Genomic DNA, 25,957 nt, shown 5'->3' on the forward strand with positions numbered 1-25,957 from the left:
CCAAAAGCTCTACCTTTAGCTTCCTACTCCCATGTTCACTCCTAGGTCTCTCCACTCTGCAACCCTCCACCCCAGAAACTCAAAGACAAGCACCCTACACACTGATCAGTCCATCACTCGCAACTCCAATCTTCTTCAACTTCAGTGAGCCTCTCAACCCTTCTAATCTTCCCCATCTCCCTCCCCTGTCTCCACTGCATTACCCAGCGGGTGTGGCCATTGGGGTCTATCACTTCATCTGTTCTAATATTTAACTCTCTCCTCTTACATCATTTGACCCCAAAGAGTGGACCAACAAAATAGCCTCCTTTCTCCAACTCTGCATCTAAAATGTGTTTCTTAATATCATTCTTAGTATCTAGTCAACTGACACCCACAAACTCAGGTTGGTTGACTGTTCTACACATACCCACAACACTTTGTAATGACACATATTACAACAATTCTCTCTCTACTTTGTAATTCCCTATTACTCCTTAGTCTATGTGGCTCCCAGAGGGTAAGACTGGGTCTTTCACTATTGTATCCATACAGCCTAGCACAAGACTTGGTGCATGGTGGTCACTAAACATTTTTTAATTAAGAAATATAGCCAAAAATATGCTCTAGAAGTTATACAAAAGGGCAGACAAGCTGAAAAGCCAATTCTCATTAATAGCGACCATTAGCAAAATAAGATGCCAAGTGATACCAAAGAAATGTAAGAAATGACACAAAGTTGTCTGGCAAAATACGTCATAATATAAATGAGTTGTAAATCCACAAATAATTTAAAAATTAACAGGGGGAAGAGCAAAATCATTTTAATATATTTTCTCTGGTATATGATATGAAGAATAAACATTAGTTCAAAAATAACTGATTTTAAATTGTCTAGAATTCAGTTAAATAAGACAATTTCCTGTAAAATCCTAATTAATGAAGTGAGGAGGAAAAGCGAGGAAATAAAGAAGTTAAAATGAATCCCTCTTTGAGTCAAGAAGATAAAATAGGTTAAAACAGATTGTCCCCCTAAATCTGGAAAACAAAGACCATTGATATTTCAGGCAAGAAGTAACAAATATCTGATACAATAACAGAAATCCTGGAAGAAACGACCTAAGGAACCAAAATAAAGGCATTTCCTTTCTAAAGTTAGGTTCATAGACAAACTTGAGCTTCCTAAATGCAACATGTGCATTTTCCACCCTCTACTCCATTAAAAAAAAAAAAAAAAAAAAAAAAAAAAAGACTAAAATCAGCATTGTTTTTCAGCAGAGAAATGTTTTACCTGCATGAGTTTGGTGTCGTGTCCAGTATAAACAACTATGCCAAAGACCCACTGAGTATTCCTAAGCTGTGTACCTCTTAATAAGATCTGGTCAGGCCCAAGGGAAACAGGGCTAAAAATAAGAAACAACATTTATATTTAATGATAGTCTGACAAATGAGCATGAGCTTTCCCCCTAAACATAAACCCACAAGAAATCAAATGTTTGCTTTAGTAAAATTCGAACTATTTCACTAAGAAACAGGGACAATAAAGGTTACCAGTGGCTTAATCTACCCCCCCAAAAAAACGTTTATCTTATCCATTCATAAATATAGAAAAAGGTGGTGTTTTTTCCCTATACAATGTTAGAAGGAACTTATAACCCTGTATGAAACTGAACACCCAAAAAGGAAATTGCTAAAATAACCAGAAGTTTATTCATTTGGGAAACCCAGTTTATTTTACAGACTATTATAGTAAAATAAAACCAATAAAGCTATAATATCACATTTGTCAAAGATGATTTAATGATTAAATAAGTCTGATTAATAATTTAGAAATTCAAAACGGGGAGCCTACAGAATGGCTCCACATACTAAATGAAAACCAAGAAACGTCTCGCTTAGTTGTCACAGCTATTTTGGGTCTATTCCCACGATCAGCTCCTTCCCTTTGGGTCTGTTCAAAACATCAAGGCGGGAAGCACTGGTGGGAAGCATGCAGATTCAAGATGGACGGAAGATAGCACTGCACCCCAACAGGATGACAAAAACGACTCTCAACAATAAAACAAATGTCAAGAGAACAAAGACAACAGAATATAGACAACAGGGCAGTGAACATTCTACAGGAAGAGTAATTGTTGTCCCTTTCACTCAACTTTCTAAAAACAAATGCTACTTAGAAGAATGCTAGCAAAAAAAAAAAAGACATTTTTCTAATAAATACATTAGCTTTTATACACCTCAGACACCTCTCTTCTGCTTTTCTGGACAATTTTATGCAGCCAAAACCAACTCTCCTCCCTGGTGGATAACACACACAGAAAGAACAGGCCAGTTCTGTGAACCTCATTTCAGACTCTCAGGCTATTTTCATGTCAAAAATCAGTTCTTTCCCTAAATTTAAGGGAAGGTTTAAATTGATTGAAATACCATTTTGAGGAAAGCTCAGTCTTTCATATCTAAGCTAAACATAAAGAAATCTGCTTTAAAATATTACGAAACAAGAAAACAAACTTATATTTTCCAAAGCTCCAATAATTCTTAGGCAAATTAAAAAAAACAAAACACTAAGAAAAAGGAAAATGCTACCTTTTCCCATCTAAGTGCAAGTTTCCAGTGAAGTCATAGAGGTGGCGGTTGGGCCCTTCACATTCTATGGTTCCAGATAACTTCATCAACACTTCCCTCGTTTGCATGTCAGCGGTGTGACTCAAGCTCTAAAAGGTGAAACCACAAGAGGACATTGAGCACAACCTTCCAGGTTTAGGGAAGACATTCAGCATCCCCACTGTCAATGGAAAGGAAATAATGAATCAACTAAAATGGAATAATTTGGGAGGGAGCTAAATCAGACTATCAGCCCCTCAAGAAAGACTTCACAGGCAGCTTTTGCCACAGCAGCCTAACGCAAAAGTTTCAAAAAAGTTCAATGAGGCAGAAAGTCAAGATTCCACCACTTGCTGGAAACATCCATGTTCAAATGTCAGCATACTCAAACACCTCACAGAAAGCGTACTCTATTAGCTGTACTCGAATATGAGTCGTAAACATAAAGTGTCCCTTTAAAATAGTATGATATCTAGCCCTAGTAACTCTTCTTTAAACAGGAAAAAATGTCTAAATCAAATATATAAGGTAGAAAAGAAAGATGTCTGGACAGAATTATCAAATTCAACTTTATGCAGCAGAAAATTAAATGTCAAAATGCTTAAAATTGTAATTATATTAAAGACTATTCTTCATTCTAGAATTAAAATATAGGGTAAGAATAGCTTTGTTTAAGGCATGGAAATTTTGTATCTAAAATATTACTCTCTAGAATTAGAATCTCAATTAAAACAACAATGTAAAGTAAGGAACCTAGAGCTTGTCTACTGCCTCTGTCCACTACAGATGCTGTCCTTTCCACCACACAGCTCAGTCTATCTGAGGATATCTCTTCTCACCTGCACTAATGGGCACAGAGCTCAATAAGATATAAATTAAGGCATGGTACCCTTTGTGACCCATACTTAGACGAATCCTACTTTTCCTAGCTCTGCTGTCACTCTCAAGGAGTTCCCTTCGCAATAAAATGCATGCTCTTCCCATAGATTCTATTAGGGTTAAGGCATAACCTTTTGTGGCAGAACAATTTTTCTCCAGAAAAATCACTGACTGGTACATGTGGGGACCAGATTTGCAATTTGGGCCACCATAACAACACAAGTCATAAAAGGTGACTTTACCTGACGTATTTTAAGGTTCGTCTCCCCATCTAGATTAGCTGTTTCGACATAACACATTGCCTGAGGTTCACTATGGAGAGAGGGAAAAAAAAGTCAAAGTTTACTAAGGTCCCCTCCACAAATTCACAGCTCATCAAGTCTCTACTATGGGAACTACTTCTGCTGATTGGCCCTTCAAAATAGTGTTATAAACAACCACTTCAGTAGTATTAATAGATTAGAAAGACAAACACTCATCTTTGGGGCACAACACCAATACAAAGTTGCTTGCCCAGTGACCTTCCCTACTGGCCCCACATCATAGCTCCTTGATCTCAAGCAGACAGAAATAGCTGAGGATGAATGAGAAGGGAAAGAGCAGGTTATGGGAAACAGGTGATGCCCCAGCTAAGATCAACTACTGAGTGTGGGTGACCCCTAAAGTCTGAGGCTTGGCCTGCTCCTGACCAAAAGAGCCACCCTAGGCACGGCCCATACAAACACACCTTTTGAAGAAAAGTACAGCCAGAGGAGTTGAGGAATCAAGGCACAGTTTTTGCAAGCCTTTTCTTCCCTGTACCTTTTACTATGTCAACAGGCAACTTTTTAATCAAAACACCTAATTTTAAGGACAGAAAACTCAAGGAATAAAAATAAGCATAGCAGATACTATACCCCTATTTCTAATCTTTGGGTTTAGGTAGCATGGTTAGTGGTTGAGAGACTGGATGCTAAAACCCACTGGCTAAGTTAAAATCTCCTAGTGCTAGCTTTATCGGTTACAAGGCCTTGGTGAGCTATTTAACCCCTCTGTGTCTCTGTTTTCTCATGAATAAAGTGAGGATATCAGGGGTTGTTGGCAAGACTAAATGGAATAAGGTACTCAGCAGGCTGCTTGGCACAAAGCATAGACTCAAACACTAATAAGCATCCTGAAAACATGACGTCAGCTCACAAATGATCCCAATTAAACCCAGGTTTTCTGAGGGTCACAACCAAAACTCATAGCGCAAACTATCAAGTGATCCACATTTTACTATTTCTAAGTATTTCTTTGTTACCAATCAGTAGGAACAACCTGAATCCTGCTCTGTGTATATATAGTGCTTTTCCCCATCTACGGGCCTGGGGTCCTTTTTTAAAACCTTTCATCTCAAGCAGAAAATTCATGCTAAGGCTTAAAATTCAATGTGTGATCAAATCAAATAAAAGAAACACTGTCTGCAAGCAAAGAAAATGCAAACAGTGTGAGCACCTATGATTCCCAACAGCACGTAAACGTAGCAAGTTCTAGTCTTACCATCAATTTAATCTTGAACTCAAGAATAGCAGTTTATCTTATCCTAATTTTGGCATTCCTTCTTTGATATGTACTTTAATGTGTCAAGCCAAGGAAAAGTCAAGGACTGCATTGCGCATTATTTACACCGCTTAGTGGATGATACCTTTCTAGCACAAAATTACCTAGAAAACATGGCAATGACACTTGGTCAGAAAGGGGGTAAAATGTATATGAATGAAGAAGAAACACCATCTGCAGGTCATGTCTGTGCTGAGAAAATGCCCGTGGTTCTCTGAACAGCTAGTAAAGGGAGGTGTTGGGTTCTGCGGAAAAGGCTGCTGTCTGGACCCATCACGAGACTGGCTCTGATGTCTCAGATACGCTGCAACCTGGATGTTACTGAACGAATCACTCCACTGCTCTTGAATGTTTCCCTACAGGTGAAGAATAGCTCAGAATAGCCATGAGACCAAGAATCAATAAATGTAAAAAAGTTCAGAAAATGTACAAATGAATGAATGGGAGAAAGAAAACTTAGGGTTAAGGCAGGGAGAGGCAAATGACAAGTAATGGAAGAAGAGGCTAGAAAGAGAAGGATGGTGACCAGAGGGTGGAGGGGAGAGGGTGGCTTGAGATTTCTGCAGTCACCATTTAATATTTTATTGTTCTTAACATTTATTTCAAAAACTGTGCCCACGAGCACACCTGACCTGGAGGATAGCAGGACCACGTCTGCTGGAAGATACTGCCCATTGACGACCTTCACAATGTCTCCCACTGTCACCTAGAAAACCAGGGACAAGGACAGAGAAGCATGAAAGAAAAGAAAGCACAAATGGTGATAAAGGTGGTTAAATATTTGAACAACAAATTACTATATAACTATGCCATGAAGTTTAAGACAGAGAAGCTCAAATTATTTTCCTTAACAAGAACAAAAGGAAAATCTTTCAATACAGTCAAGTGGTAATATTGCCTTTTCGCAATGATGCTGAATGAAAAAGAAAAAGAGAGGGAGAAAAGAGATGAGTCAGAACAACCATCAAGGTCTCATCTTCCTACAATTATTCATCTGCTTACAAACTTGAACATCTCCACAGCTGTACACAGTAGGATAGTGTTAAGTGCACAGCTCCAGAGCCAGCTTGAATGCCTGGGTTCAGATCCCAGCTGGACTCCTTACTAGCTGTGTGTCACCTGAGAAGGTATGTAAACTCTGTGTGCCTGTTTTCTCATCTATATATGAGGTCAACAGCACATGTTCCATGGGGTTATTGTGAGGATCAATTGAGTTAACACATGTAAATTTTCTCCATTTTACAAATGGGGAAACTGAGGCTCAAAATGAAATAACTTGATCAAGGTCACACAGCCAATGAGTGTTAGAACCAGGATTCAAAACCGAGCCATCTGACTGGAGGGCCAGTGGTTTGAGTGAAAGGTAACAGGAAATTCACCCATGAACAGAGCACATAAAAGGTCCCCAGGAATATACCACATAATGCATAGATTTGTACTGTCTTGAGAAATGGCCAGAAAGAGTCATGGCCAAAGTCAGAGACTACCTTGGCAAACAGGCTCCACGGACAGAAGACCCAAAGCCAAGGAACCAGGCTCTGGTCTGCAGAACATGAGCACCATGGCCGAGAATCTATAAATCCTTTAAAGAACATCACAGAAGCATCTGGCTGGATAGAACATAGGCTTTCCAGGCAGGCAGGCCTAGGCTCAAATTTGAGCTTCTCTGGGATCCTGGCAAGCTCTCCACCTCTCTAAGCTCCCATGTCCTCACTTGTAAAATGGGGAAGTACCACTATTGACCTTGCAGGGTTGATGCAATGATTAAGGAAGTACATGCACGCATCTGGCATGACACAGGCACATGTTAAGTGCTGGTCTCCACCAGCATGAGTGTAAGGGAAGGGGCACTATGAGTGTAAAAGTCAGGATGGCAGGAAAGTCTCTGATGGCACTAGAAGTAAGGCCATTCCTAGTGCACAAACAATTTCAAAATTCAAAACAGGCACTATGTTTCCTGTTTCCTATTCTAACCCACGTTATCATTCTCTCAGAAATCAAGAATTTCAAATGATGTAATACTTGTGAAAAACTACTGGACCTTACAAGCTAGGAGAATGGCCCTGGCAGGTGCCTATATTTAATCTTTTCTTAGGAATAAAGAGGGTTTACCAAAATGTGTGCTACTAGTGTTTGTCGCTTATCAAAGTGTGCGAGGAAGTCTAAGGAATCGGGCTCAGTATCAGGAAGAGTGTAAAACTTAAATTCCAGAACCACTGTACATGTGAAGTCAGTATCCAATTTAAAGGCAAAAAGAAAGGCATGTAATTAAATTATATTCCATCACAAAGAGAAGTCAAAGAACAGATGCTACAGAGCTATTTTAACAATCATCAGTACAAAAGCAAGGAATACTTATGAAAACTGAAAATATCTTCTAAATGTAAAAATATTTTAGGTGAATAGTTTAATTACATAATAAAATAAGAAGCAATTAGTTAAAAAAAACTAGAAAGGAAAATTAGTTATGTTTTCAAAAGAAAAAAGGCAGTAGATTTTTTTTTAAGTCAAAGTGGGAGGACAAGGGAAATTATGGCTTTCTCCCATCTTTATTATCTAAATAAAGAGACATTTATATCTCAGTAACAAAGTACTGAGAAGCTTTATGTACATGAGAAACTACTTACTTGGATTTTGTTTGAAATGGTTTTCTATTTGATATTCCTGTGCATGGTCGTCCCTTGAGTGTGTGACACTACCTAGAGCAAGAATTCCAAAGGTGGGAGAGAGCCCCCGCTAGATCCCCGAATCCACTAGAGCCTCAGAGGATTTCTCAAGTCTCTTAGTTTTGAAGAAGAAGCTCAAAAGTCCTCTCAAAGTCAGCCAAAGCTGTCAACACCCCAAGAGCTGCCTCTCAGCATCCACCGACTACTCTGTTGCAGCTCGGGAGATCACTGACTTGAGCTAAAGCACTTCAGAGTAGAGCTCTATTGCTTTGGGAACCTTAAAGCTGCCATTTCCACCTTGCCTGACATCTCTGGACCTCTCCTCACCTGGCCTCTCCCATATCTCATCCTGATTCTGAGCAGTTCTGCAGATGTGCCTGGCTTTTCGACACATCTCAGAGTTTCACCCAGTTACCTCTGTCTTGAACAGCATTTCCCTCTTAAACTGGTTATCTCCTGGTCATCCTTCAAGAGAACCATAGAGCATCCTGACCTGAACTGGTGGGTTGAGACTAGCTGGCCCTCCCGGATGTTCCCAGAGCCCCTGGAGTATCCCACCGCACGGCGCTCAGCCCGCACTGCATTCTGTTTAGCTGCCTGTCACTTCCACTCCACCAGTGGCTCTGGTACATGACCCTGGACCAGCAGCATCAGCCTCACCTGGGAACTTGTTAAAAATACAAATTCTGGGGACCCAGCCTGGAACTACTGAATCAGAAAGTCTGAGAGTGGGACCCAGCACTCCGTGTTGTACCAGCCCTGCAGGGGACTGAGATGCCCACTGGAGTCTGAGAACCTCTGTAGCAAACTCCTTAAGGACAGGGCCATGCTTTATCCTAATTGGCATCCGCAGGCCTAACAGTCTGGTACAGGCTAAGAGCTCCATTTAAATAAGCAAACAAAATGCATTTTTAATTGAAATAAAAATGCATGTGGCAAAGCATATAACAGGTGTTTGGTTGGTGTTATTTTCCCCTCTGAATGTGTGTAGTAAACAGTAATGGGCTTTAGGAGTCTGCAAGCCCATCAACTCCTGGACCCAGAATTCAGAGATCATCTCTCCATTTTCTGCTGTTTCAAGTAGTGTCAACATCCCAAATCTATATCATTCTCCACTCCAGCCAGTATTAATGCCTTTCTGGGGATGGAGGTGACAACAGGAATTGTAGAGAAACAGAGGCCATTACTAAGTGCCATGGAATTCCTTGAATTCCTATAGCATTGGGAGCATTTCTGCCCTCTGTGAAGTCAAGAATTTCCAACCACTTGACCAAGAACCACCATACTTCCAAATGAGAGTGAGGTCAATAAATATTTGCAATACAGGACACTTCTGGACTGATACCAAGGTTAAAGTTTTATCACAAAACACTATCAAGGGGCTTACCAGTTTTCCTATAGCAAGTAAAAACAAAGCAAAAAGTAAAATAAATGGTGCAGCTACCATACCACAAGCATTCTGCAGACTTAAAAGGTCACAGAGGCATTTTAAACACTGCTTGTTAAATGTTTAACAAGAGAAACTACTGTAAGTTACCCTTCTAAAAAGTAGTTTTCTTTTGAAATCACGTTAGTCAGCTTTGAATCCTGGAGTAATGAGATTCATCCCCAAAAAACAGCTTGTGAGAATTAGAAAGGTCCAGCTAAAACAGAGGTTCACTTAAAAAGCTAAACTTATTAGATACAAAATACCCAGACGGCACAATATACTTATTCTAAATTTTCTATTCATCACTATAAACAACCAAAAACCCCACCATTCTCAAACCCTCCAGACCCCATACTCCCAGGAGGTGGAGGCAAACCCTTCTTGCTATCATCAAGGTCTCAATCACTTTGCCTCGGAATCAAAACAGGATGGCTTCCACCCCTACTCCACCACTTTATATTTAAGGTAATCATAAACCCAAACTTTCCACCGAAAATGTTAGAAGTGAGAATCTCAAAAGTTAAAAAAAAAAATCTCTAAAAATTGAATTTAGGTTAAGAGAACAACAGAAGATCAGGGAAAATATTTCTTGAATTGGATTCAGAAGTTAGAAAATGCTTTGAGATTGCAGAAATATCCATCAGGAGCAACGAATCTCAACACTCTCAACTGACACAGTGAGCATCTTCTAAAAGACGCAGGGATCAGAGCAAACATGCACCAGGTCCAAGTAAACCTCCTGGGAGAACTCCACAATGTAAACTCGATATAAAATGGAGATGACCTCTGTCTTAGCATAAACTTTATACTGCAAGCAATACTAGCAATTAATTACAAGTCTCCAAACCAATGCTTTCTGGTATATCTTTAAAATTAGTTTTACCTCTTTCCACATAATGGTATGCCACATACCATTTCTTAACACTGAAAAAGAAAAAAAGAAAACAATGTATCAGTTAATATTGGTGATAATCGAAATAAAATCAGCTATCCAAAATCCAAAACGTTCCTTTTAAAATTCCACTTATTAATCCCAACATACCATATCTTTAGACATAAAGGTATAACACCACTGCTTCCCAAAATGGAGCTCCAACCTATGTACCTATGTACCATATACATTAATGCATACACATAAATATAGATGTATGCATACAAGTCAAATCTATTCATATTTAGCCAAAAAGAAAAAAAAAATCACCTTGCTGTTCCAAGATTTACCCAAATACACATACACACCCCCTAACAACACAGAGCTAATGTTCTAGAAATCAATACAATAATAAGTAGATAGAGAGAGGTAGGGAGCAATTATAAACAAGGATATGAATGCTGTGACTTCTTATGAACATAAAATATGTGTAGCTTCTGAAAATTACAACTTGTTCTAAAATTCTAAAATATCTAGATTCTTTTCAAATCTTAATTACCAAGACTCCTCCATTTTGTTGGATTTATCTGTCATTTTGCTATTTCTTTAAAATATTTTATAGATCATTTCCCCAATTTATCTCAATACCATTAATTACTTAAGTGCAGGTCTTATTCTCAAGTGTTCTAATGGAAAAGGTGACTCAGCCTGATATCTTACCTATCGTTTTCTTTCTGTTAACTGCATTGTCTGCCTTATGTCGCTTCTGTTACAGAAAGAAAAAAAGTTCTTAGATTCAAAAGTTCCAAACGAATAATTGAAATAGCAAACAGTAATATCAGGAAAAAAGAGGGACAAGGAAACCAAGCGGCATTGTTGCTAATGCTCTAGGGTTCAGTTCAGTGGTTTGTGGTCCCGCACCGCTCACTAAGTTCAGCCGACTGATGGAGTAAATGTAGGTGTTGCCCACTCCGGCTCAAACGATTACATTTTGGTTCCAGCAATGCACAAGCACTCTGAAGTATGAAACTTCTCACTCCACCATTGCTTTAGATCAGACTAAAAGAATTATTCAGAGTGATGAACCCAACAACAAACAATTAAAATTGTTTTTTTGATAAAGAACTTTTGGGGCAAACTACCTTTGCTTTGATTTGTATTGCATTAGTCGTTTACCTAGTCCCAGAAAAAGGTACAAAAAAAAGTGTTTGAGAGAGCGTATGCGTGCATGAAAGAGAGAGAGAGGGAGGGAGGAAGGAAGGGAGAGAAAGATAGAGCACAGAGAAACGGAAGAGCCTGAAAAGAAGACAGAGAGAAAAAGGGGAGAGAGAATATGAATGTGGTTGTGGCCGATGAACTTGGAGATACACGGAGAAAAGTATGAGGAGGGAGAAGATTCTTGTAAAATTACCTCAGGCACGGCCAGCACAACAATGCTATACCAGACAGCAATACTATCCTTCCTTCACTACCCAAATGAGCAGCTGTGAAGGAGGATGTAAGGAATGTCAATGATAAAAATCAAAGGGAGTCCATAGACCCAACATTAGAAAACACAGTTTGAACTACATCTGTGTCACTGTATAGGTATTGATGACACTGTGTGTACTTGTTCTCTCCCCAGAAATATCATCATGAACCTTGAGAGGCTAGTTAGGCTACAGACCAATTTTCTGTCTTAAAAAACCCAAAGCAACAAATAAGTTATAAGTTATATTCAATACAACGTTTATATTATTTGAAAGCAAAAACTTACAAAGTCTTCTACAATCTCTTTGATGCCTGCAATTGTTAAAATAATGATCAATGGCACCAGGGTGGTATATCTTCCTGTTGGAGATACATCTGGAATTTGCTGCAAGATAAGAGACCAAAAGAAGAAAGCTGGCAAATTAAAATCTTCTCTACAGAAAAGAAAATATGGCACTCACCCCTCACTCTTTTGCAGATCTGTTCCATTTGTGTTACACCAAAATGATTACCTTATTTTAAAAACTAGCTAAGTATTTTACATATTTTTAAAACTTTATCCAACACTGCTATGTGTTTGAAACAGAAAAAGGGTTAAAAGTATGACCTTAGGGCCATTTTTCAACGCCCCTTTTACCACCTGCAATTATCCTTAAGGCAGTGCCTAAAGAAGTCTCCCTTTATGCAAAGACCATGTTTGTTCCTACAAACAATCATTGGATGAGGGAAGCAAATTACATTCAAGTATTATGACACTTTTTCAGTTAAGTGACCTTTTAGCAAAATTTCATTTTGTATGTAATTAAGGTTATGAATTTTAAGTAACTTTTTAAAAAACATTACCTGTAATAAGGCAATAAAGAGGAAGAAGGCATTAGCAGCTCTTCTAATCTGCTCATACAAGAATCGAGGTAGAAATGTCAGCACGCTGTACTTGGCCGTACTATAGGTGCAAAGAAAAATACTAATATCAGTTACAGATGTAAATGCTAAAAAACAAGAAAACAAAAAGTTTCAAAAATTTTACAAATGATTTTAAAAACAAAATGTTTCCAACTCAGGACAAGAAAATTGCAGCATTGGCCCCCTTGTACAAAGCTTCATTTTGTAAAAGGACACAGCTGATAAGAAAATCTTCTAATGTGATCTTCGTTTTCAAACTTTGATATGTATATGTTCACACAGTTTACAGACTTTGATTTCACACAGTGTATACAGAAAAATTTACCCACCTTCTAGGAGCTACGTGCTATGAACACAGTAAGCAAATAAAGAATGTTTGTTAAAGGAAGATAGGTTTCAGAGATCACAAAACAGAAAAAGGTACATGGTCCAAATACAGTAAGATAGGAACACTGGCATAAAGAGTGAGCAGAGCATCAATCGAGTAACTCACACAAGAAAGGGAGAATTATTATTCCAGAACTTGTGATGCACCACGATTCTTATTACAAAGCCACCAGTCCAATGTATAAATTCGACTCCATAAAACATGCCCTGGGCACGGGCCTATGAATAACGCTCAGTGCGTCCCTCTGGAAACCCTCCCCAGATGTCTCATGCTTAACTACACCTAAATAAACTCCATCCTTTCACATACCCTCTACTCAGCCACCTCTGCTCACACTTTTGCTTTCCACCTGAGGCATCCTCTCCCGTCCACACTGTCTCTCCAGACTGAACTGTCCTTCTCATCCTACCCTCCCGTCCAACCTTCTATCTTCCATTAAGTCTGGTCAAATTCAAAAAGACTCTCCTTCCTCCAAGCCCACAGTATGGTGTTTACACCTACATTCTAATTCCTGCTTTGCTTTGTATTATATTCATTTATCTATCCCCAGAATAGATTCTGGGAACAGTACAAATGTTTACTTCAACTTTGTATGTTCCTAGCCCATAGCAGATAAAGAAATAATCCAAAGGCATACACTGAGGCCCCGAAGGGGTAAAATGAACCATACCTCCTTTATCTGCTCAAAGGCTTATCCATAAAAGTGCCTGCTCAACTCCTAGCTTACCTTCTGAAGGCACAACTCTGAGCCAATTCTTAATGAAATATATTCTAGCGAGTTTATCCAGCAGGTGTCAAACACACCACAAATTAGAATCACCAAAATGGAAGAGCGGAGGGCTCAGCAGACAGAGCACTAGAGGCTCATGTGCTGCTCTAAGAGCTGACCGCAACCAATCCTAGAACCAGAAAACGAAAACCCAAAGCCGACAGCTCAGAAAATACAGCAGCCTGAGGTGACTTGATGGAGCAGGAACAGCCCCATGTACCACTGACTGCCACTGCCTCAGAGAGATCACCCCACGGTACAAAAGCCTGAGGATTCACAGTATACAATGATTAGCCACCTTTACAGATAGAATTATGTTTACCCTTCCTCTGCTTAAGGTATTGTGATATGGTGATTTATAATAAGAAATATTTATTTGGTCTTCATCCCCATTTCTGGCAGAGAGCTCCTAAAACCCTTGGAATTTCCTAAGTGATGAGAGCATGAAGGTACCTTTTGTTATATTAATGAGGTGACTTTTGGAAAGCCCCTGGGTAACCTAAGGATAGGGCCTGGTTGCTAGGGGAGCCAACTATGTGACTGGAGAGTTGGAACTTTCAGACCCATCCCTGACATCCGGGGAGGAAGCTTGAATTGATCACCAACAGCCAATGATTTAATCAATCATACCTGTGTAATGAAGGCTCCACAAAAACCCAAAAGCAGGGGGTTCAGGGAGCTCCTGGGCTGATGAACACATGGAGATTCGGGAAGAGCGGCGCGCTCAGAGAGGGCATGGAATCTCTGCACCCTTTCCCACGTACCTTGCCCTGTGCATCTCTTCCATCTGGATGTTCCTGAGTTGTATCCTTTTATAATAAGCTGGTAATCTAGTAAGTAAAATGATTCTTGGACTTCTGTGAGCCGCTCTGGCAACTTCATTGAAAACAAGGAGGAAGTAGTTGGAAACTCCAATCCACAGCCAGGCGGTCAAAGCACAGGTGAGAAGTGGACTTGCAAATGGAGTTTGGGGGGGGGGGGGTGCAGTCTTGTAGCACTGAGCCCTTAACCTGTGGGATCTGATGCTACCCCCAGGTAGATAGTGTCAGAATTGAGTTGAATTGTAGGACACCCAGCTGCTGTCCAAGAATTGGTTGGCAGTGTGGGAAAATTCCCATACACACCCTCAACACATTGGAATTGGTGATCAGAATCAGAATCTTTAGGTACTAAATATGTTTATGACAAATTATATGAAAACCACCTTTAAAACAGTTCAAAGAACCTTACACTTGAAGGAGTATCACTGAATTAGCTAGAAAATGTGCTTAGATGGAGCCCCTATTCATTTGTGTGGCCCTATGGAGTGTTGGGGTCCAGGGCAAGCCACCCAAAACATCCCACAATGGCGTATTGATTATTTTGAATTAAAGTTTGTTTGTTTTGACTTAAAGTTTTGACCGTTCTCTCTCTGTTTTCCCTGAAAGCAGGAAATAAATATCCCACGGGAAAGTATCCTCCCCATACCAGGAAATAGAAATATCCTTATTACCAGAGCTAGGGAATTCAGGGCTGAGAAGCCTGTACAGGCATGTGTCATTTTATTGCACTTTGCTTTATTGTGCTTCACAGATAATGTGTTTTTCACAAGACCCTCCACCAGCAAAAAGATTATCACTTGCTGAAGGCTCAGATAATGGTTAGCATTTTTTAGCAATAAAATATTTTTTCATCAAGGTATGTACATTGTTTTTTTAGACATGAGGCTATTGCACACTTAATGGACTACAGCACAGTATAAACATAACTTTTATATGCACAGAGGAATCAAAAATTCATATGACCCACTGCAGTGCAATATTCACTCTATTGTGGTGGTCTGGAACCAAACCTGTAGTGTCTCTGAGGTATGCCTGTATAAACAAATCTTGTTACTTTTACTATTTACCACCTCCAGCCTAAGCTCTGCTTAAATTCCTCACTAAGTACATACCCCAAACCTAAGTTTCTGTCTTGTCGATTTCTCACAAATCTATTGTTTCTTTGTGTAAAAGACATAAACCACCTGCTTCGTTCACTCTCTAAGCATCATTTTTTTATGATGCTCTCCCATACATATGTATTAAATTGGGTTTTTTTCTCCTGTTAATCTAGTCTTGTGTCAATTTTATTATTAGTCCAGCCATAAGAACTCAAGAGGGGTAGAGGGGGGAATTTCCCCCTCCCTGACAGTTTTGGAGAGCCAGCCAGGAGATCTCACCAACTGAAAAACTGCTTTCTCCCTGGGCCTGCTGTAGATGAAGAGATGCTGGGACATCTGACAGAAGCTGGCAAAAAAAGTAAGCATTTCTTACCACGTCAGCCTCCCAGATCTCTGCCTGTGGGATCCAGTGCGGATGAAAGTGATGAGAATTTTTTTTTTCTCTCTAAATTTAGATTAGCAGGAGAAAACATTTGTAAAACTAGTTTCTTGGGCAAAAGTGACTCTGGTAAAGATTTGGGATGAGTACACTTGTTTTCTGTTGATCCCGTTCCTCCCAGAGATGGTCGTTTTTTTTGGTCTCCACCAGCCAGAGGATGCACACGCATCTAGCAGGCAGGCCAATAGGCTGTGGATCCAAGCCTAGGGAATCTAAAAAAATTGGGTAGGCTTGATAAATCAGCCTACTCTGTTCAAAAGAGGGGGAACACGTGATTCCCTGTGTTTTGGAACAGCTGTTTAAAAACAGGGCCTTCGTAGTTATCACCTTTACTTTCTTAGACTAACTCTGGTAGTGAACTTTTTGGATACTATGAGGGCTGTATCCTTTGCACTCTCCTTTGGGGATGCCTCTTCCATTCACGGTTAAACCATAAAAAGGCTTATTGGTCTGAGTCACTACTAAGATCCTACTCGTGAATGGGCAGATGATGGATCCTCTGAGTTGGAAAAACTTCTAAATTGAAAAAAAATTTTAAGAGAGCTCTGATACTGGTATACTGGCTAGCCATTAAGACTCTCTTAATAAGATGGAAGGACATAAATCAGAACAAAAATCAAAGTCCACTCAGACTCCTTTCTATTTGCCTTCAGACATTTGCAGATACTGTAAAAAATCAGAACACTGGAAATACAATTGTCTGGCACTTCAGAAGAAGAAGAAAAAATATAATACAACAGCTAGACTGAGAAACTCCCTAATAAGATAAAAATAACAGAAATTTAGACTTAAAACACAAATCCAATGTAAAATCCCCATCTTAAAATATGGCCACATCTGCCTTTAAAAGCTTCCCTTTCCTACAAGATTTACAGAGAGCACTCCAGCCTAATCTCTACAAGTATACAGGTTACTGATGTAAATGCTGAAGGCCAGAAAATGAATTTAGCAGAAGCACCTGGGACAGCCAGTAGGGCTCACTTGGCTGGGCTCTATAATCAGGTTCTGCCAACTTCAGGCCTTCCTGTGCAATGTCCTTTGCGGATATATCCTAGAATCCCCTCCCAGAGAACTCGTACCCTGGACAACAGCCCTTTACCTCCACTCAGTGGCCATTCTGTAATGCCCAGTCAAGAGAGAAAAACAAAATTTCTCCTTGTCCTTTCCTTTCCAAATCCAGCCCCTTTGGTTATTCACTCTCTCTCCCAGAGATATCTATCGCCTTCTTGCTTGTCTTGCTTTATGTCCTACGGGTTCGGCTTGGCTTTCTGCCTGTGTGGCACATGCAGGCTGTTGGTTCTTCGTTTTGGCTGTCTTTAGGAGTAACTCTGGTTCTTGGAAAGGTAACAACCTTCAAGGATGCCTCTTGGGTCCATGGAGTTGTTTAACACTGCCAGAATATTTACTGTTTGTCCTGGCTGAAAACCGGCAAGATATTTAAAAGGATTTTTTTAGTAGCTCTGTAGTCAAAACCTGGCCAAACTGAAAGCTGATATTCAGAGCCTGATAGGAATTTTTTTATAGGCCTTCCTCCCAAGTTAAAATAAAACTATGTACCCAGAGGGAAAGAAACAAATTAGGGGTAATGTAATTGGATCAGTAGATCAACCTATGATGTCATTTAAGTTACAACCCAATTTCTGAGGAATTGAGAGCAACTATCCTCATCTTACAAATCTTTGCAAAACTGGAAATGCAGCTCCAAAGGAAGTTCAGATTCCATTCATTCCCTTTCACCAATTGCAAAACCTCCCCTATTTATCTCAAAAGGTTTGTAACCTCTCTAGGAACTCTTATCTAGACCATCCTTGATTTCTAAAACTGAAGGAAAAATTTAAATAGCGATTTCCCAAAAATTACTAGGAAAAAAAAACTTGCATCCTTTTCTCTCTGTCCTTTGAAGTTGTAAATTTTACTATGTCTTTGAAATGTAAACACCCCAGGAGGTAACAGCCCAGCTAGCTCAATCAGTAAAGCCTCAGGCTAATGGGAAAAAAAAGAGAAAGAAAATGGCCATTTTAAAATGCAAGCTGCTAGAAAGGCTCTCTTGCCCAAAATCTAATTCCTTAAGATTACTTGTCTAGGGCAAATATAAATCTTAAAAGTCTTCTCCGCAAATATTAACAAAAAAAGCTTTAAAAGCAGGTAGCCTTAACTTGTTCCATCTGCTAGAAACACAACTATTTGTAAACTAGTGAGTTTTGTATTGTACCTGATTCATGGCTGAAATTTGAAAATAAAAGCTATAAGATCTCTGTTTGTATCTGTCTATGTATATGTATGTATGTTATAGATATGGGATTTTTCTACCTCCCAATTAATTTCTAAAGGAGCTCTATTTAACTTAAAGTAAGTACATATATAAATTATTTCCAAATATAATACAAACTAACCCAAATGTTTTTCAAGTTAACATCATATAAAACAATCTTTGGTAAATAAAATCTTGTTTAAGTTTGTTACTTTAATTAAAATAGGCAAGTCTTCAGAGTTATCAGCACTGGATATAATGCAGACATGAAACTTTTATTCTACCTGGGTTATTAGTCAAATAAGCTTATGTTGTCTCTGTTACAAAATTTGTCGGCAAGAAAAAAAAATAAGATGATGGCTAACTGCTTTAATGTCTCATGAAATTTTCATGAATAATCTAAGTATGATTGCTATGAACAAATGAATTATATAGATGTTAATGAAATAAGAATTTTTAGGTGCAAAAATTATACTTTATTGTATGTGTACTCAAAAATAGCTTTTCCAAATCTTTTTGGTAACTTGAAACTTTAGAGTTTAGCTAAGTTAAATTAAATGATAGGATAGTCATTGAATACCTAGATTATTTCCAGACAAGATAAAATAGTAAAACATTAGTTACTGAACATAAGTTTATCTATCTTTGATTTCCTATTGCAGAGAAACTAAAGATAAACTTGGGTCTATTAATAAACATGTCCTCTGCCACACTGGAAGAGTGCACTGTGAAGAAACATGTTTCTAGAAGTTATAAAATGTATTCATAAATTTTCCAATCTAAAGAATATGGGTATAATATATGGTTCACAATTGCTTACTTCTGAATTTTCCCTAGAAATTAAGGTTTCTAAGGGTTAAGAATTCTAATTAGGGCCCGGCCCCCGTGGCGTAGCGGTTAAGTGCACAAGCTCTGCTGCTGGCAGCCTGGGTTCAGATCCCGGGCGCGCACCGATGCACCACTTGTGGGGCCACGCTGTGGTGGCATCCCATATAAAGTGGAGGAAGATGGGCATCAATGTTAGCTCAGGGCCAGTCTTCCTCAGCAAAAAATGAAAGAGGAGGATTGGCATGGATGTTAGCTCAGGGCTGATCTTCCTCACAAAAAAAAAAAAAGAATTCTAATTAATAAATGTAATTAGAGCTACTAAAAATAATAAGGAAAAATCTCTGTGTGCAAGGAAAATAAGATGTATGTTTTTAGTAAGAAAAGATATAGGGAATGGAAATGCATTTTTGTTGAGAAAAAAATAATAATTTTGTCCCAAAATAAAGCTGGTTATTTCTGAATGTAAAAGAGAACAAGAACTAAAATACGCATAGAAAGTTAAAGAAAGTTTATGGAAAAAAAATCTTTACAAAGGGATTTTAAGCATGCTAGCTAAGATTAGAATGAATTTAATTAAGTGAATGAGTTTTAATATCAAAAGTTAGCTGGTACAAAATTAAAATTTAGTTTTCTTTGCTAAAAGGACAAATTAAATAAAAAGTTAGAAAAAAGAAAAAATAAAGAAAATCTTACCTTGTTTGGTCAAGTTAGCTAAAATTAAATAGTTATGTTAAGAGTTTAAAGAAAATAAGCTTCAACATCAATAATGTATTTAAATAAAACTGGAACTTAATTTTCTTCTCATCTCTTGAAAGAACAAAGTTTTCTTGGAATATTGGTCTGCCCCTGATAAGAGATTATGAAAGGAAAGCAAAGATTTTATATTTTATCAAAATAATTTTCTGTCCTTTATTAGATCTTTGATTACTTAAGAAAACTGAATCTTCTCAATAGTAAGAGCTAAGTTTTACTAGCAGCTGTATAACCTTCTGTATTTGCCTTAAAATCTTTTATTATCACTTTGGTTGAATAGATAATTAAGTATTGTTTCACAGTAACCTATGATCCCATTTGATCAATGTTTTAAAACCTTTTTGATATTTTTGACAAGCTTTCCAAAATCAGATTCTAAATAAAATCTTTTTTTGACCTGGAACATTCCAAAAGATTTGTTAAGCTAATTAGGCATATGTGATATGTTAAATTACATTGGAAGCATCATCAAATAAGAAGTAGCATTAAGCCTTCTTTATGTTGTACTTGCATAGGTATATAAATGTTCTAGAAATTATGTGAAATTCCTAAAAATCTGATATGTCCTGCTATAACATTATCAGTCATAATTCTAGTTATCTTAAAATGTTGTATGTCACAGAAATAACCAAATTTCTTTGTCAATTGCATTATAATGAACTATTTTTAAGTCTTTTGTCCTTTACAGTTACTCTGATGCTTTTGCAAAATGCTTCGTAGAAAGGAAACATAAAACTGAACTGGGTCTCTGTCAACAAAATTGAGGCTCACACCCAAACGACTGAATCTGAGCATCAGGAAAGCATCCCAGCTGACTTTCCCACAAAGGCAGCAACGAGAGAATCTATAAAGATTGTGGCACATGTGAAGTCCATTCTACTTCTGCAAAAATATGACCCCTTATTGCCAAACTTTTGCCATCCTGATGTCCTTGGAACATGGCAACAGTCTGCTCCTGAGTCAGAGAAATTAAGACGAGTAAACAATGGCTCTAAATTAAACAGTTGGGGCTATGGGAAACCCAAGATGGCCACTTGGTTCTTCCCGGCTCCCTGGCAAACCCCACGTTTTGGTTTTTGCTTTTGGTTTTTCCTTCATCCACAATAGGAAAAACTATTTTTATCCCCAGAGGCCTCAGAACTCCTCCCTCTGGGTCCTTTGAGCATCTGCAGCTGAATTTCATTCAACTGCCACTTAGTATGGGCTATCAATATGTTCTTGTTATTGTATATATGTTTTCCAGATGGGTTGAAGCCTCCCCTTGCCACAAAGCTGATATCCTCACAGTGGCAAAGAAATTGTTAAAAAATGTTTCCCACTTGGGGTATAGCTTCCATAATCTCCAATGATGGAGGCACCCACTTCACTGGGCAAATCATGTGAGCCTTAACAGAAACGTTGCAAGCTTCTTGGAATTATCACTGTTTCTATCACCCTCGATCATCAGGCAAAGTCGAGAGAACTAATGGAAAAACTGGATTCAAGCAGAACAAGAATTAATTACATGGGACTAAATGAACTGATGAGGCTGATTATAATTTTTATGACTTTTTGTCTGAAATATTACTATTTTTTTAATCTTTTGTTTTTCCAGATTTAAGGAAAACTTTCTTTTCTTTTAAGCTATCTATGACTTATGCCAATTTGGTGAATTATACCTTTGTAAGCAGAATTGAAACAAATACTTTTCCTCCCTTCCTGAGTCAGAATTCAGAAACTCTCAGTGAATATTCTTATCTTCATGACAATATATTTATTTGCATAAATTCAAAAAGAATCTGTTCTCCTTGTAACAGGAGACAACTAGAAACATTGGTTATATTACCAAGGCTTTGACTGGAATGTCATGTTTGCGAGAGACATGCATCAACTCAGATATGACCAAACAGCTTTAAGGAACTAAGGTTGACTCCACGAAGCCAATAAAGCCCCTTGGAAAACAGCCTGGTATCTTACTTACAGGGTTCCTGACAGCCTAACCAGGTGAGAAAAGAAGGTCACTTCCTGGCAGGTGCAGGAACCTAAAGATATGTTGAGAGCCTTAACAAGAGAGGAATTCACCCAAATATATAGGTATTGCAGGCAGAGTCTGATGGCAAGTATTAGGTTTGGCTTCTTAGCCTCAAGAAGCTATTAAAAGTTCTGTCTAGAGATTCCTTATAAAAAGTTCCAGCAAAGCAAATTTGAAAGAGCCTATATGACCAATCACTACTCTTGCTGTACTTAGTTTATTGAAACTAGACTTATTTTGCAAACAAATTAGTTTTAATTTTACTATCTTTGGTAAAAATGAGGGTAATTCAGAGAGAAAAATTATGTTTCAGTAGAAAGTATAATACACACTTGTGGATATTAGATTCTAGTGCTGTTAATTGTCTTTAAAGTTTTGTTATTTACCTAAAAACTGCACTGGATCCTAAATTCTTCTAGTTTCCACCAAAATCTGGCTACAACTCTCCAAACTAATATTTCCAATTTTCTCTCATCTTTTTAAACTTGGAATCATTGAGAACTAAAGTTGCCCTTTTCCCTGAAGCCTTGCAAACTGAAGCTGAACGGCTTAATATAAACTTAAGAAAGATCACCACAATAGCCCGTGTTTAGACAATCTTCATACCTGTTGCTGTGTTAAGTCACTCAGAAAGTTCACTTGAACACTCAATGACATCATCAAAGATATTTCAAACTGTAAAAGATGCTTTGACCCTGACATCTAGAAATCTTCTTGATTGGCTGCCCCCTAGGCTCAGAAACTGGTTTATAATTTGCTCCAACCATTAACCTTTGTTTTTCTTCGTTTCCATAGAAATGCCTCTTATTAAGTACCTGATTACTTGCACCATAGACCTAACTTTGGGAGCCCACTTGCATCACTACTTCCTGAAATGAGACACAACTGTTTAACTGAACTGATCTATTTTTAAGAGTAAAAGATTAATTCAATGAAATAATAAAGCAATCTATCAGCTCAACTTATATGTGAAACTTCCAGGGAAGTTTCAGAGGAGGGAATTATTGGGGCTCAGGGCAGGCTGCCCCAAAATATCCCACAATGGCATATTGACTACTTTGAATTAAAGTTACTTATTTTGACTTAAAGTGTTGACCCTCCTGTCTCTGTTCCCCCTAAAAGCAGGAAATAAATCTCCCTTGTGAAAGGTACCCTCCTCACACCAGGCGATAGAGACATCCTTATCACCAGAGCTAGGGATTTCAAGACTGAGAAGCCTATGTAAACAAACTTTGTTACTTTTACTAATTTACTACCTCAAACCTAAACTCTGCTTAAATTCCTCACTAATTACATACCCCAAATCTAAGTTTCTTTGTCCTGTCAATTCCTCACAAATTTATTGTTTCTTTGTATAAAAAAGAAAGCTATATAAACTGCCTGCTTTGTTCACTGTCTGAGGCTCATTTTGTATAATAATCTCCCATATGTACATATTAAATTAGTTTTTCTCCTATTAATCTAATCTTGTGTCAATTTTATTATTAGTCCAGCCATAAGAACTCAAGAGGGGTAGAGGAGCAAATTTCCCCCTTCCTGACAGGGATAATAGTATGTCACTATAAAAATTTGCCAGGCAAAATAAACTAGCTGACATTAAGCTCGTTAAAGAGTAGGGAAAATATATCAAACTCATGTATGTGATAGCTCATGCTACGAAGTTTTCTTAACTACAGCTTAGAGAACAAAGTTAAACGAAACTTCATGCATTCCTTTTGGCAGTACTGACTGTTGAAATAAAGCAACCAACATTTATCAGTAAAGGAAACATGAAAATTCACATACTCTAAGATGAGACTGTAAAAAAATATAAGGTAGACTGTATAACATGACTGTGTAAGATGACTGTAATATATATATATATTTTTTTGTGAGGAAGATCAGCCCTGAGCTAACATCCATGCCAATCTTCCTCTTTTTGCTGAGGAAGACTGGCCCTGGGCTAATATCTGTGCCTATCTTCCTCCACTTTATATGGGACGCCGCCACAGCACGTCCTGACAAGCAGTGCATCGCCGGGATCCGAACCCGGCCGCCAGCAGTGGAGCACGGGCACTTAACCACTAGGCTACAGGGACGGCCCCGATGACTGTAATATCTGAACCCAAGATTCCATCTGTATAAAACAGACACCCACTCACACACAGTTGGCACATGACCCGATCTGTGTGTGAACATTTCCCACTTGAGTAAATACCAAGTGTGCTTAAAGGGGACCCATGTGTCTCTGAACGCCATGAAGGTAGACAGTTTGGGGAGGAAAAAGATACATGTTTACATTAGGAAACCAAAGATAAGAGGGTGGGGATGGAGAGGGAAACGCATACTAACTTTTACTCTAGTCCAACTAGAAAAATGAGTCTAAATATTTTCATCTGGAAATAGAATCAGCATGATCAATAATTCAGAGAAACTAACTTTCATCCAAGAGAGGGCTACTGTGTAGCATTAAAATCACCTGAATATACAACCCTGATTTGTCCTTATACAGAATTAAACACATAAAACTACAAACAGCTAAAGGCAGCACCCATCAAATTCATTCTAGCAGAACAGTTTAGGGCTTTGCTTCTCAGACTTAAAGGTGCTACAAATCTCCTGGGTATCTTGTTAGATATATTGTGTTAGTCAGGGGTTCTCCAGAGAAACAGAACCAACCAGAGTGTATATATACATAGAGAGAGATTTATTTTAAGGAATTGGCTCACACAACTGCAGAAGCTTGGCAAGTCCAAACTGCAGGGTGGGCAGGCAGGCTGAAGACCCAAGATCTGATGTTGCCATTCAAGTCTGAAGGCCATCTGCTGGCAGAATCCCTTCTTGCTCAGGGACGTCAGATTTTGTTCTATTCAGGCCTTCAACTGATTGGATGAGGCCCACCCACATTATGGAGAGTAATCTGCATAATGTGGACTCAAAGTCCACTAATTTAAATGTTAATCTTATCCAAAACACACCTTCACAGATACATCTAGAATAACATTTGACTAAATATCTAAGCACCATGGCCCAGTCAAATTGACACATAAAATTAACCCTTACATGCACATTCTGATTCAGTAGGTCAGAGTGGGTCTGAGATTTTGCATTTCTAATGAGTTCCCAGGTAAAGCCAGTGCTGCTGGTCCAAGGACCACATTTTGAGTGGCAACTACCCTTGAGGAGGTACATTTATTCAAATCTCGTATTTGAGTTCAATCCAGCTGAACACTAAAACTGTAAAAGGGCAGGAGGCATTCACCAGTCGCTGTGTCAGGGGAAAGAACACCTGTAGGGTGAAATGGGTGAATGAAGAAGCTTCCCAGCAGAAGAGGTTGTTCACCCAGGTGAATAAGTTGCCCCCAAAAGACTCCCACCCAAGCTGCATGTGTCAGCATCCCTGCCAGTGGGGCTGTCCACGGCAAGGATGGGCACTGGCTGCAAGAAAGTCTGAGACATTTAGTGAGGCCTGGGGAATGGGGACAAATGACCAGGAGAAAACGGAAACATTTCCTGTGGTTCAGTTTCCCTCTAAACATCTGTTAGACCAGTGTTTCCTGAAATTGGATGACGTGAGGAATGATCAGGGGCTTGTCAAAAATCCATCCATCCACCCTTCAACAGGCATTTACTGAGCCCTATCTGTTTATTAGGAACTGTGCAAAGCACTGCAGAGAACCAACTGGTCAGCAATGCACACTCTCAAGGGAATTACATTCTAGAGGATAAATTAGATTTAAAAAACTGAATAAAATGCATAAGAGGATAGATGGTGATGAATACTGTGCAGGAAAATAGATCAGGGAAGGAGGATACAGAGGCGTAGACAGGCGGGGCTGGGGGAAGGAGTATTACTTTCAATGGAATGATCAGGGAATGTCTCACAGAGAAGGCGACATATGAGCTAAGCCCTAAAGGAGGTGATGAAAGAGGAACACGCTACGTGGATCCGTAGGGAAGAGCTTTGCAGAACGAGAGAACAGCAAGTGCAAAAACGCTGAGTGGCAGAGCTCCTGTTGTTCCTCCTGTTGGCGGAGCAGTGAGGAGGCCGATGGGGGCGAAGCAATGTGGAGAAGCAGGCAGAGAAATGCGGTCGGAGCGACCACAGGGGCCAGCCTTAGCCTTGCAGGTCATGTCCACACACGGGCCTCTTTCTCTTCAAGAGATGGGAGGCCTCCAGAGGATTCGGAGGAGAAGACAAGATCTGACAACAACAGCAACCTGCAGACCCCTCCC

General features: G+C 38.9%; 1 protein-coding gene across 1 annotated transcript in view; it reads right to left on the minus strand.

Moving 5' to 3' along the window:
* The window catches only part of ATP8A2 (ATPase phospholipid transporting 8A2), a 507,110-nt gene that overhangs the window by 440,295 nt on the left and 40,858 nt on the right, over positions 1-25,957 (minus strand). The window contains exons 2-9 of the mRNA XM_014791223.2: positions 12,323-12,422; positions 11,766-11,864; positions 10,730-10,775; positions 10,022-10,062; positions 5,676-5,749; positions 3,705-3,774; positions 2,566-2,693; positions 1,271-1,382 (exon numbers count right to left, since the gene is read on the minus strand). Coding sequence (XP_014646709.1) covers positions 1,271-1,382; positions 2,566-2,693; positions 3,705-3,774; positions 5,676-5,749; positions 10,022-10,062; positions 10,730-10,775; positions 11,766-11,864; positions 12,323-12,422 — 670 coding nt within the window. The remainder of the gene's footprint in view (positions 1-1,270; positions 1,383-2,565; positions 2,694-3,704; positions 3,775-5,675; positions 5,750-10,021; positions 10,063-10,729; positions 10,776-11,765; positions 11,865-12,322; positions 12,423-25,957) is intronic.

This window comes from Ceratotherium simum, chromosome 10 (assembly GCF_057802395.1).
Source record: "Ceratotherium simum simum isolate JZ-2026a chromosome 10, ASM5780239v1, whole genome shotgun sequence".
Lineage (NCBI taxonomy): Eukaryota > Metazoa > Chordata > Mammalia > Perissodactyla > Rhinocerotidae > Ceratotherium > Ceratotherium simum.